This window comes from Mchenga conophoros, linkage group LG22 (assembly GCF_057382185.1).
Source record: "Mchenga conophoros isolate Kocher_MC1m ecotype Shallow Benthic linkage group LG22, M_conophoros_male_GT1.1, whole genome shotgun sequence".
Taxonomy (NCBI): domain Eukaryota; kingdom Metazoa; phylum Chordata; class Actinopteri; order Cichliformes; family Cichlidae; genus Mchenga; species Mchenga conophoros.
Genome location: NC_140546.1, coordinates 1,819,605 through 1,830,590, shown reverse-complemented (window position 1 = coordinate 1,830,590; position 10,986 = coordinate 1,819,605). Strand labels below are relative to the sequence as shown.

At 40.2% G+C, this 10,986-nt stretch overlaps 1 protein-coding gene across 1 annotated transcript in view; it reads left to right on the top strand.

Annotated features, from left to right (window-relative positions):
* LOC146548478 (uncharacterized) overlaps nt 1–9,410 on the top strand; it is a 32,412-nt gene extending 23,002 nt beyond the window's left edge. Inside the window, exons 4-5 of the mRNA XM_085263354.1 lie at nt 8,889–9,039; nt 9,184–9,410. Coding sequence (XP_085119480.1) covers nt 8,889–9,039; nt 9,184–9,410 — 378 coding nt within the window. The remainder of the gene's footprint in view (nt 1–8,888; nt 9,040–9,183) is intronic.
* The last annotated feature ends 1,576 nt before the right edge of the window (nt 9,411–10,986 follow it).

Genomic DNA, 10,986 nt, shown 5'->3' with positions numbered 1-10,986 from the left:
AGGTGTTGCGTTTATATTTTTGTTGAGTGTACATAAACCAAAGAAGACATAAGAAACCTAAAGTGAGATACACTAACCAGATGGAGGATGAGGGAGATCGTGGCAAGGAACACAAGGACACATATATCCACACAAGGGAATCGGAGCAGAGACAGATCACCCGGGAAACACAGCTGCACAACAGTGATAGACAACCAGAGAGACATGACTGTACATGGACCTAAGAACACAAATACGAAACAACCAACACAAGGAACAGAATCTTTTCCTCACAATATTAAATAAGCAAAAATCAAAAGTCCAAAGACAAAAAGCGGGTCACAGACCGAGGACTGTGACAGTGGGCTTCAAAAGCAGGGGTAGGGAACCCCAGGCCCCGAGGGCTGGTGTCCTGCAGGTTTTAGATCTCACCCTGGGTCAACACGCCTGAATCAAATGATTAGTTCATTACCAGGCCTCTGGAGAACTTCAGGACATGTTGAGGAAGTAATTTAGCCATTTAAATCAGCTGTGTTGGATCAAGGACACATCTAAAACCTGCAGGGACACCGGCCCTCGAGGCCTGGCAAAAGAGGAGAAGAAGCTGGAGGAATAGGAAAAGAAATGGAACAGAAAGAGAGAGAGAGCATGAGAGTGTGTATGAAAAACCCCAGCAACATTGCCAAAACACCCAGCCAGGTGGCCCACAACCAGCAAGCGCCCACATCCTGAGGGGGAGCAGCAATGTGGAGTGGCAGAGAGGGCAATCAACCCACCTTTAATAGTGATGTCCAAAATTAAGCTTTAATCTTTAAAAGCAACAGCCATCTTAAGCACAGTCCACACACTGCAGTAGTTGCACAACCTTAATATCTGCACATCTTCTACAGAGAAAATAACAAAGTCAGTATGACAGGAGGGGCACTTCAGTGTATATTTAATTGTTTGTAATATACTGGGATATTTAAAAACAGAGCTATTTGTATATATTAATTTTTATTATTGTATGATTGAATTTGGTTTTTTCATGCTCGACCTGTTAGTTCAGTAAGATTTTGCTTCAGTGCAAACAATGAAAGAACGTGTTTGTAGAGTATGAAAGACCGATACTCACATTTGATGATATATTGGCCAAAATTATTTATTGGTTGTTGTTTTTTTCAGTCACATGAAACATAAAATTTGTCAGAGGTTGTTATTTATGAGTCCTTAATAAGATCATATGATATTGCAGTTCAAGGATAACTTTGATTTAATGTCACTACTAGTCGTGTATTACTGGTTCACACTCTGCCCGACTCTGCCCGGATCAGCTGATTGTTGTTGCCGACAGTGAAACTGAAATGAAAACATTAGGTCAAAAGATGCATTTGCTCATGTTTAAATCACAATCATTAAAAAAACCTATTAGAAATACAAAACTTTTCCCTTTTGGATTAAAAACAGAATTGTTCTTGGAAACTGCAAAGTGGCTGCAGTAACCCCCCCTCCCCCCCCCTTCCCTTCTACTGACTAATCTGTGATGAAAAGAACCTTGAAATATTGCTGCAGAATTTCATGGGCGGTATAATACCTGGCTTACGCAGTGAATGCAGGGTTGGTCCTGGCACAGTCCAAAGTCTGTACAGGAAAAACCCGAATGGATAATGCACGGTTTTTATTAAAGTTCCTTTGGTTCAGCCTCCTATTATTCTATTAAGCATGGCCTGCAGAAGCTGGTTGCTCAACATTCCTTTGAATACTTCTTTAATAAAAAGAGGAATGTTGACTCACTCACTAAATAGTGGAGAACTGACTCATTTGAATCTCCACCCTGTAATAAAAGCACCAATAAGTCCTTATATACATAAGGTAAGACCTTAGTGGTATTTGTCTTCTATACAAATCATGCAATAAAATTAATAAATAATTACAATAAAAAAAATATTTGCTTAGTTGTGTCTTTCATTATAAATCATTATAAATTTTGCTAAAAATAACCACATGAGCCTGATATCTAGCCTAAACCACATCTAACCTAATAATAAATGGATCCTGTGTCAGAATCTATTTTTAACTTATGACTTTATTACCTGCATTTGAAGCCCTTGTTTGCAAAATATGATGAATCATATAGTCAGTGTTGTTTTTTACACAAACAGGAAAAGGTTCACGTGGATCCCACTGTTACCAGATCTACCACATGCAAGCTGGAATTTAGCACCCCATGATTTCCCCTTATTCATTTTTGCAAAAGTGCTAAACGTGAAATACACGGGGTCAAGTCCAAACTGAAGTTTCATGATATATTTTTCAGTTCATTCGCAGGACAAGAACAAGAAAAAAGATACTGGTGCAAGTTTTGAGCATTATAAGCTTTCATCACCAAAAACAGTGAAATTCTGTCCCTTCCATAAAAGCTGCTGCTAGAAAGAAAAAAAGCACAGTTGTATATGGTTTGGATCCAAAATGCTGCCCTTTGTCAGACAGACCAGGAACTCTTCATTGTCTTAGCAAATAGGACGCTAATAAACTAATACTGATCCATCCAGTTTGTTAGCGAGCTGTGAGTGCTCATTCAGCAGTGACAGGGTAGTTTTATTTTGAAAAGGTTGTATGCCATGAATTGAAAATGAAGCTTATGTGCAAGTTCAGTAAGGAAGATCTATGGCCTCACATTTGTCTGCTCCCAGGTGCTCCCAGCCAAATCTAAGCTTCGCATCACGTCCACTTTCCCACACTGTCAAGCTGTTTGTGACATCACTGGTCCAGTCCTATCATCTTTCTGCCAGCCTTCCCCAGGCCAAGCAGCCTTCATGCCTCGTACTTTTAATCTCTCTGTGCATCTGTCATTCTCCTTTGCAGGCACCTTTGTGAAACCACCTTCTCCCCATCACCTCCATTCAAGCCTCCATCTTCACCTCCACCAGCGTCTAGATTCTAGGGGTCCTCCCCTAATGCCTGTCGCCTATCCCTGGGGTTCCGTTCCACCAAGACGGCCATCGAAGTCTAACTGCCAAACACCTCTATCTAAATTCTGTACATCAATAAATCGTGTTCATGTCTTTCTAATAATCTCTCAGGTGGTAGAGTAGGTCATCTGCTAATTAGAAGGTTGGTGGTTCCATCCTTCCAGTCTGCAAAGCCAAATATCCTCGGGCAAGATACTAACCCTAAATTGCTTTTCGATGCGTCCATCTCTCTGAGTGTGAATGTGTGTGAATGTCAGGTGGAAAGCACTTAGTTCGTCAAAGTGCTGCTGTGATTGAGTGACTGAGCCAAGTTGTGTAAAGTGCTCAGAGATCAGATAGAGTAGAAAAATAAGAGCAGTCTAAATGCCATTGACCATTTCCTTATTGAACTGAGAATCGCACACAACAGGTTTGGGATTTACTTAATCTGTCGTGCTTCATATTTTATCACCATTATATTTCACAGGTAAAAGTAAATACAATAAACATATATGGAAGCTTTTTATTTAGTCTAATTAAATATACTAAGAGTCATAGCCTTCCTTGTTATGATAACATGAATCTGTGTATTAGACATGCATATTTATTTATAGCATATACATATATTTTAGATTTAAAATACATACATATATAACCATTAGGTTTTCTGAGAATGGCTAAAATCCATATTGCTTGTGATTTCTTAGTTATTCACAAGTTTAAGCTGTAGGCAATGGTAATCTGGGATATTGTGTCTCTTTATGGGATATGGCAATAAGCGAGAAAAAAAGGCTGTGAGGTTCCACATCAAATGGGACAATTAGTCACTGTCCCGACAAACCTTAACGTCAATGCATATGTGTTTGCAGGTGTTGCAGTCAGACTGTGAGGAAAAAATATCTAAATAAAAAGATACATTTTCCTGGCTTCTGATAAGTTGAATTACTCCAAAACATAATAAATAACAAAAATATAACTAGTTCAAGGGGTTAAAGTGGACTATTAAAAGGGCGACCTTCTAAACCTTGTCCTGTGTAAAAGTGCAGTGGGAAAGAAGTGAAGAAAAAAGAAAAAGACTTTGTGAGCTCCAATAGTTTGGTTTCTTTTGCGGCCAGGCTGTGTTCAGCTGACATGCTGCCGATCCAGCTCTGAGGTTTAGTGCTCTTTGTGGAGTTAGCTGACTGCACAATACAAAACAGGGACGCCACAGGCACCTGCAGCCGTCACTGCAGTTCACAATTATAAACTGTAGCACTTGTGTAAACTGTTTGGTGTTCTTAAAGGTTTCGATAGCAACAAATGAGCATCAATAAATTTGTATTCCAAAATATTTTGTAGATATTCAGAAAATATTTGTTTTTCTCTTTCTGGGACACAATGAACTTAAACAAATATGTTTGTAAATGAGTATCAAGCAAATCTAAACACCATCATATGTACGCTGGCTGGAGTCTTTAGTTTAGACGATTACGTGAGGATTCTGATAGTTCCGTCAACTCATATGTGTCTTTATTTCTTCTATAGCAATACGATAAAAAATTGTCATGGTCCTGGGTCATTTGACCCATCGTTTTGTGTTTTCTATTATTGTAATATATTCTGGTCATGGTTTCTTGCGCGTTGGTTTTGGTTCGGTTCTTTCTCAGTTCTGTTTTTGCCACCCTCGCCTTTCTTGTATGTTCCCTCTCCATAAATACAGCTCCCTCACATCAGTAGTGCCTGCATCTTGGGTCCTTTAATAATTCCACATGGTTTGCCCTGCTAACCGTGACAGTATGAACTATTATTGTAATATATTCTGGTTGTGGTTTCTAGCTCGTTGGTTTGGGTTCAGTTCTTCCTCAGTTTAGTGTTAGTCATCCCTGCCTGTGTGTTCCCTCCGTGTAAGTCTGTGTTTCTTTGAATGTGAGAGTTCCTGCTTTATTTTGAAGGTCAGTGTCTCTTTGTCTCTTTGTGTATATAAGCCCTGTGTTGTCTGGTGTGTGTTGCTGGTTCAATTCAATTCAATTCCATTTTAATTATATAGTGCCAAATCACAACAACAGTCGCCTCAAGGCGCTTTATATTGTACAGTAGATCCTACAATAATAGATTCAGAGAAAACCCAACAATCATATGAGCCCCTATGAGCAGCACTTTGGCGACAGTGGGAAGGAAAAACTCCCTTTTAACAGGAAGAAACCTCCAGCAGAACCAGGCTCAGGGAGGGGTGGGGCCATCTGCTGTGATTGGTTGGGGTGAGAGAAGGAAGACAGGATAAAGACATGCTGTGGAAGAGAGACAGAGGTTAATAACAGATATGATTCAATGCAGAGAGGTCTGTTAATACATAGTGAGTGAGAAAGGTGACTGGAAAGGAAAAACTCAATGCATCATGGGAATCCCCCGGCAGCCTACATCTATTGCAGCATAACTAAGGGAGGATTCAGGGTCCCCTGGTCCAGCCCTAACTATATGCTTTAGCAAAAAGGAAAGTTTGAAGCCTAATCTTGAAAGTAGAGATAGTGTCTGTCTCCTGAATCCAAACTGGAAGCTGGTTCCACAGAAGAGGGGCCTGAAAACTGAAGGCTCTGCCTCCCATTCTACTTTTAAATACTCTAGGAACAACAAGTAGGCCTGCAGAGCGAGAGCGAAGTGCTCTAATAGGGTGATATGGTACTACAAGGACATTAAGATAAGATGGGGCCTGATTATTTAAGACCTTGTATGTGAGGAGCAGGATTTTGAATTCTGGATTTAACAGGAAGCCAAAACAGGAGAAATATGCTCTCTCTTTCTAGTCCCTGTCAGGACTCTTGCTGCAGCATTTTGGATCAGCTGAAGGCTTTTCAGGGAGTTTTTAGGACTTCCTGATAATAATGAATTACAGTCGTCCAGCCTGGAAGTAATAAATGCATGAACTAGTTTTTCAGCGTCACTCTGAGACAGGATATTTCTAACTTTAGAGATGTTGCACAAATGGAAGAAAGCAGTCTGACATATTTGTTTAATATGTGCATTGAAGGACATGTCCTGGTCAAAAATGACTCCAAGGTTCCTCACAGTGTTACTGGAGGCCAAGGTAATGCCATCCAGAGTAAGAATCTGGTTAGATACCATATTTCTAAGCTTTTCAGGGCCGAGTACAATAACCTCAGTTTGATCTGAATTAAGAAGCAGAAAGTTAGCAGCCATCCAGGTCTTTATGTCTTTAAGACATTCCTGCAGTTTAACTCATTGGTGTGTGTTATCTGGCTTCATGGACAGATAGAGCTGGGTGTCATCTGCATAGCAGTGTAAATGTATGCTATGTCTTCTAATGATGCTGCCTAAGGGAAGCATGTATAATGTAAACAGAATTGGTCCTAGCACTGAACCCTGTGGAACTCCATAATTAACCTCAGTGTGTGAAGAGGACTCTCCATTTACATGCACAAACTGGAGTCTATTAGATAGATATGATACAAACCACTGCAGTGCAGTACCTGTAATACCTACAGCATGTTCTAATCGCTCTAATAGGATATTATGGTCGACAGTATCGAACGCTGCACTGAGGTCTAGCAGGACAAGCACAGAGATGAGTCCACTGTCAGAGGCCATAAGAAGATCATTTGTAACCTTCACTAAAGCTGTTTCTGTGCTGTGATGAGCTCTGAAACCTGACTGAAACTCTTCAAATAAACCATTCCTCTGCAGATGATCTGTTAGCTGTTTGACAACTACTCTTTCAAGGATGTTTGATATAAAGGAAGGTTGGAGATTGGCCTATAATTAGCTAAGACTGCTGGGTCTAGAGAGGCTTTTTGAGTAAAGGTTTAACTACAGCCAGCTTGAAGGCCTGTGGTACATAGATTATTAGAGATAGGTTGATCATATTTAAGATTGAAGCATTAATTAATGGCAGGACTTCTTTGAGCAGTTTTGTAGGAATGGGGTCTAAAAGACACGTTGATGGTTTGGAGGAAGTAATTATTGAAGTTAACTCAGAAAGATCAATTGGAGAAAAAGAGTCTAAATGGATATCATTAAGATAAGATAACCTTTATTAGTCCCACACGTGGGAAATTTGTTTTGTCACAGCAGAAAGTGGTCAGTGCAAAGATATATAGCAAAAATTAGAGAACCCTGGAATACAATAAGAATAAGATACTGTACACAACCGTACAGAATAGAATAGAATAAAATAAAATATTATAAACAATAGGATAAAAATAGAATACAAATGCTATATACAACTGAGTAAAAATACAACAATGGCAGAAAAGATTATTGCACTTAGTGTTATTGCACATGTGTGGATGTGTGTGTTTGTTCAGTTAAAGTCTTTATTATGGAGTCTGACAGCAGTGGGGAGGAAAGACCTGCAAAATCTCTCCATCCCACACCGTGGGTGCTGCAGCCACTGAAGGAGCTGCTCAGTGCTGTCAGAGTCTCCTGCATGGGGTGGGAGATGTTGTCCAACAGGGGTGACAGCTTAGCCACCATTCTCCTGTCACTCACCACCTCCACTGGGTCCAGAGGGCATCCTAGAACAGAGCTGGCCATGCGGATCAGCCTTTTCAGTCTCTTCCTTACCCCGGCAGAGATGCTGCTGCCCCAGCAGACCACACCATAAAAGATGGCTGAGGCCACCACAGAGTCATAGAAGGTCTTCAGGAGTGGGCCCTTCACTCCAAACGACCTGAGTCTCCACAGCAGGTACAGCCTGCTCTGCCCTTTCCTGTAGAGGGCGTCTGAGTTATGAGTCCACTTTAGTTTATTGTTTAGATGAACATCAAGGTACCTGTAGCTGTCCACAGCCTCAATGTCCATACCTTGAATGTTCAGTGGTTGCAGTGGAGGATGTTTGTGCCTGTGGAAGTCTACCACCAGCTCCTTGGTTTTATTAGTGTTGATCTGGAGGTAGTTCTGCTGGCACCAGTCCACAAAGTCATGGATCAGTTCTCTGTACTCTTTGTCATCCCCATCAGTGATGAGGCCGACTATTGCAGAGTCGTCAGAGAACTGATAACAGTGGGTGGATTATATTCTTAAATTTAGTTGCAGCACTTTCAGAAAGACATCTACTGTGATAAAGTCTACTCTCCACTGCTGTGTAATCAATTATTGTAAATGTAAATGTTATCAGGAAATGATCAGACAGGAGAGGGTTTTCAGGAAACTAATAACAGATTAAATGCCATGTTGAGGCTGTCATTTTTAGCATCTGCATGGATGTTAAAATCACCCACAACAATTATTTTATCTGAGCTCAGAACTAAATTAGATAAAAAGTCTGAGAAATCAGACAGAAACTCTGTGTAAGGCCCAGGTGGACGATAGATGATAACAAGTAAGACTGGTTTCTGAGTTTCACAGCTGGGGTGGACGAGGCTAAGCAGCAGCCTTCAAATGAATTAAAAGTCTGTCTGGGTCTTTGGTTGATTAATAGGCTGGTGTGAAAAATTGCTGCCACACCGCCCCCTCGGCCTGTGCGTCGAGATTTCTGGTAGTTAGAATGACTCGGGGGTGTTGATTCATTTAAACTAACATAATCATCCTGCTGCAACCAGGTTTCTGTAAGGCAGAGTAAATCAATTTGTTGATCAATTATTAAGTCATGTACTAACAGAGACTTGGAGGAGAGAGACCTAATATTTAATAACCCACATTTCTCTGTTTTACTCTTTGCTTCAGATGTGGATGCTGTATTGTTCTTTCTTTTTGATTTTTTTATGTTAGGGTTAGTTAAGTTGTTTGTTGCTGGTTTTAGTTTGTTTTTTGTCTTTTTTGGAGCTGACACAGTCTCAGTGGAGATGTTTTTTTTTTTTTTGGGGGGGGGGGGGGGGTGTAACAGGAAGAGAGAAGCTGCATAGAGGCGTGTAACGGTGCGTTCACACCAAACGCAATAGACGCGACCAGATAATTCAGAATCAGATTTGTGTCTCGAAAATGCCTCAGTCACGCGTCCAAGTAGTATATTTTGTGTATTCGCCCGTATCGCGTCTACCGCTCAAGTTGGAAAAATCTGAACTCCAGCGTCAAGTCGCGCCACGACAACCAATCAGAAGCCTGGTGACGGTTTACGACGCCATCTCCTTTCTGTACCGTGACAGGAATAAAAAGGACCTAGCTTGGAAGAAGATAAGCGAAGAGATCGGGCAACCTGGTAAGTTCATTCATTTCTCTTTTAAAATTTTTTGACTGACCCGTGGAAGCCGCACAAAAGCTAGCAAGCCCGCTTACTGTCCCGCTATTTTCCCACTGATGAACATATACCTTTCCGCTAACAAGATAATGTGTTTATTCAGAGGACATCTGCAGGAGAAAGTGGAAGAGCCTCAGGGACACATACAACAAAGAGAAGAGGACGGAGAAGGAAAGAGGAGTGGGTCTGCAGCAGGATCAGGGAGGAGATGGAAGTTCTTCGTGGTCATGGGGTTTCTGGACTCCTTCCTCACCCCGCGGGAGATTAGCAGCAATATGGTGAAGACCGTGGAGAACATCCCCCCCGTGGTCCCACTGTTCATCTGTCGCTGAATTGCTTTTTCACAGATTTTTTTATTGCACGGTACAACTTTCAACAATGCACATTGCATTCTGCAGCCTGATTGACAAATCTCCTCCGTGTCGTGTCTCCTGCGCTTGCCAAATTTATCATGTTTGGTTTTGATAACCATCACGTCCAATAAAAAAAACAGCACAAAAACACCCATAACTATGAACCCTCATTCGGAAATAGACCCCTGCACCGGGAGGGAAAAAGGCGCACAAAAGTGGCACATAGACAAAGAAAAAACGCGGCATAATAATACTTTTACGTTTTAAAATCTAGAAAAGTTTGCACTTTGAGAATCAACTTGTGAGAACTGTGACTAATGTTTATGTGTGTGACAAAAAGTGTATAAAGTGCGTGGTGAAGGGCTAGTTATTCTGAGAACCCCTGTTGTAATAAATGAGGGACCACTGTATATACTTTCTCTGTAAATAGTTATATTTTATATATTTATGTTTAATGTTTTTCTGTTTGAGAATTTTAATATTATTTCAAATAAATTTTTGTAATGACTAATGTCTCAGTTCTACTACCCAGCAAATATTGGCACACAATTTGACACATGTAGAATTAATTTCATATTATACTAATAAAAACAAAATATTGCTATATAGGAACATAGTGAAGACCAATTATTTAAGAGAATAAAGAGAGGTTAGTTTATTTTGGAGGCAAGCTCCATTTATTAAGAATATTTTTAGAAAGGCAGGAACGCTCTTTAGAGGTTTGTGGGTGGCTCAGAGCCGTTGTGGGGGAAGTCACTGAGACTTTAAATGGGCTATTTTTTTGTTTGCCAAGACGCTGCTCCCTCCGCCGAGAAGTGGGCCATGAACTTCTCCCTCACCAGGACAGCCTCTCTGGAGGAGTTTTTGGCTGCTACACGACCCAGGCCTTTTTTGAAAAATTAACCTGTGATAAGACAGCATATCAAGATAGAATTGTTATTATCATATAACTAAAGATGAACCAAACTGTTCACAATTTTATCTAGCTCTCAGTTTTAAAAAAGGCTGGTGATCCCTGTTATAGAATCTGACAGTTGCAGGGATTATATACAAATATTCAATTGGTTCTATACCAGAATTAAACCAGGTCTTAATAAAAAAAAAAGACTTTATAAGATAGACCTTTTGAGTATCACTAGAAAGATTAACCCACAGTGGTCCTCATACCACAGTTTGATATCAGCAAACACCGAGAGAAGGGCTGCTCGATTATGGCAAAAATGATAATCATGATTATTTTCACTGAAATTGAGATCTCGATTATTTGACGATATTTATTTAACAATAACAATGTATTGAATAATGACTTTAAACATCAAAAGCTCAAAAAATAATATAAAATAGTGTGCAAATACTGATAACAGTGCAAATGTTTGCAATATAAAAAATAAATGAAAAATGTAAACATCTATGTTTAGTAAAGTCAAAGGAGCTTGCAAAGAAAAGCGTCTGGACTTCTTTAAGTTACTTGAAGACGTTTCACCTCTCATCCGAGAAGCTTCTTCAGTTCTAAGGTCAAATGGTGGAGAGTCCCAGATATAAACCTAGTGGGAGT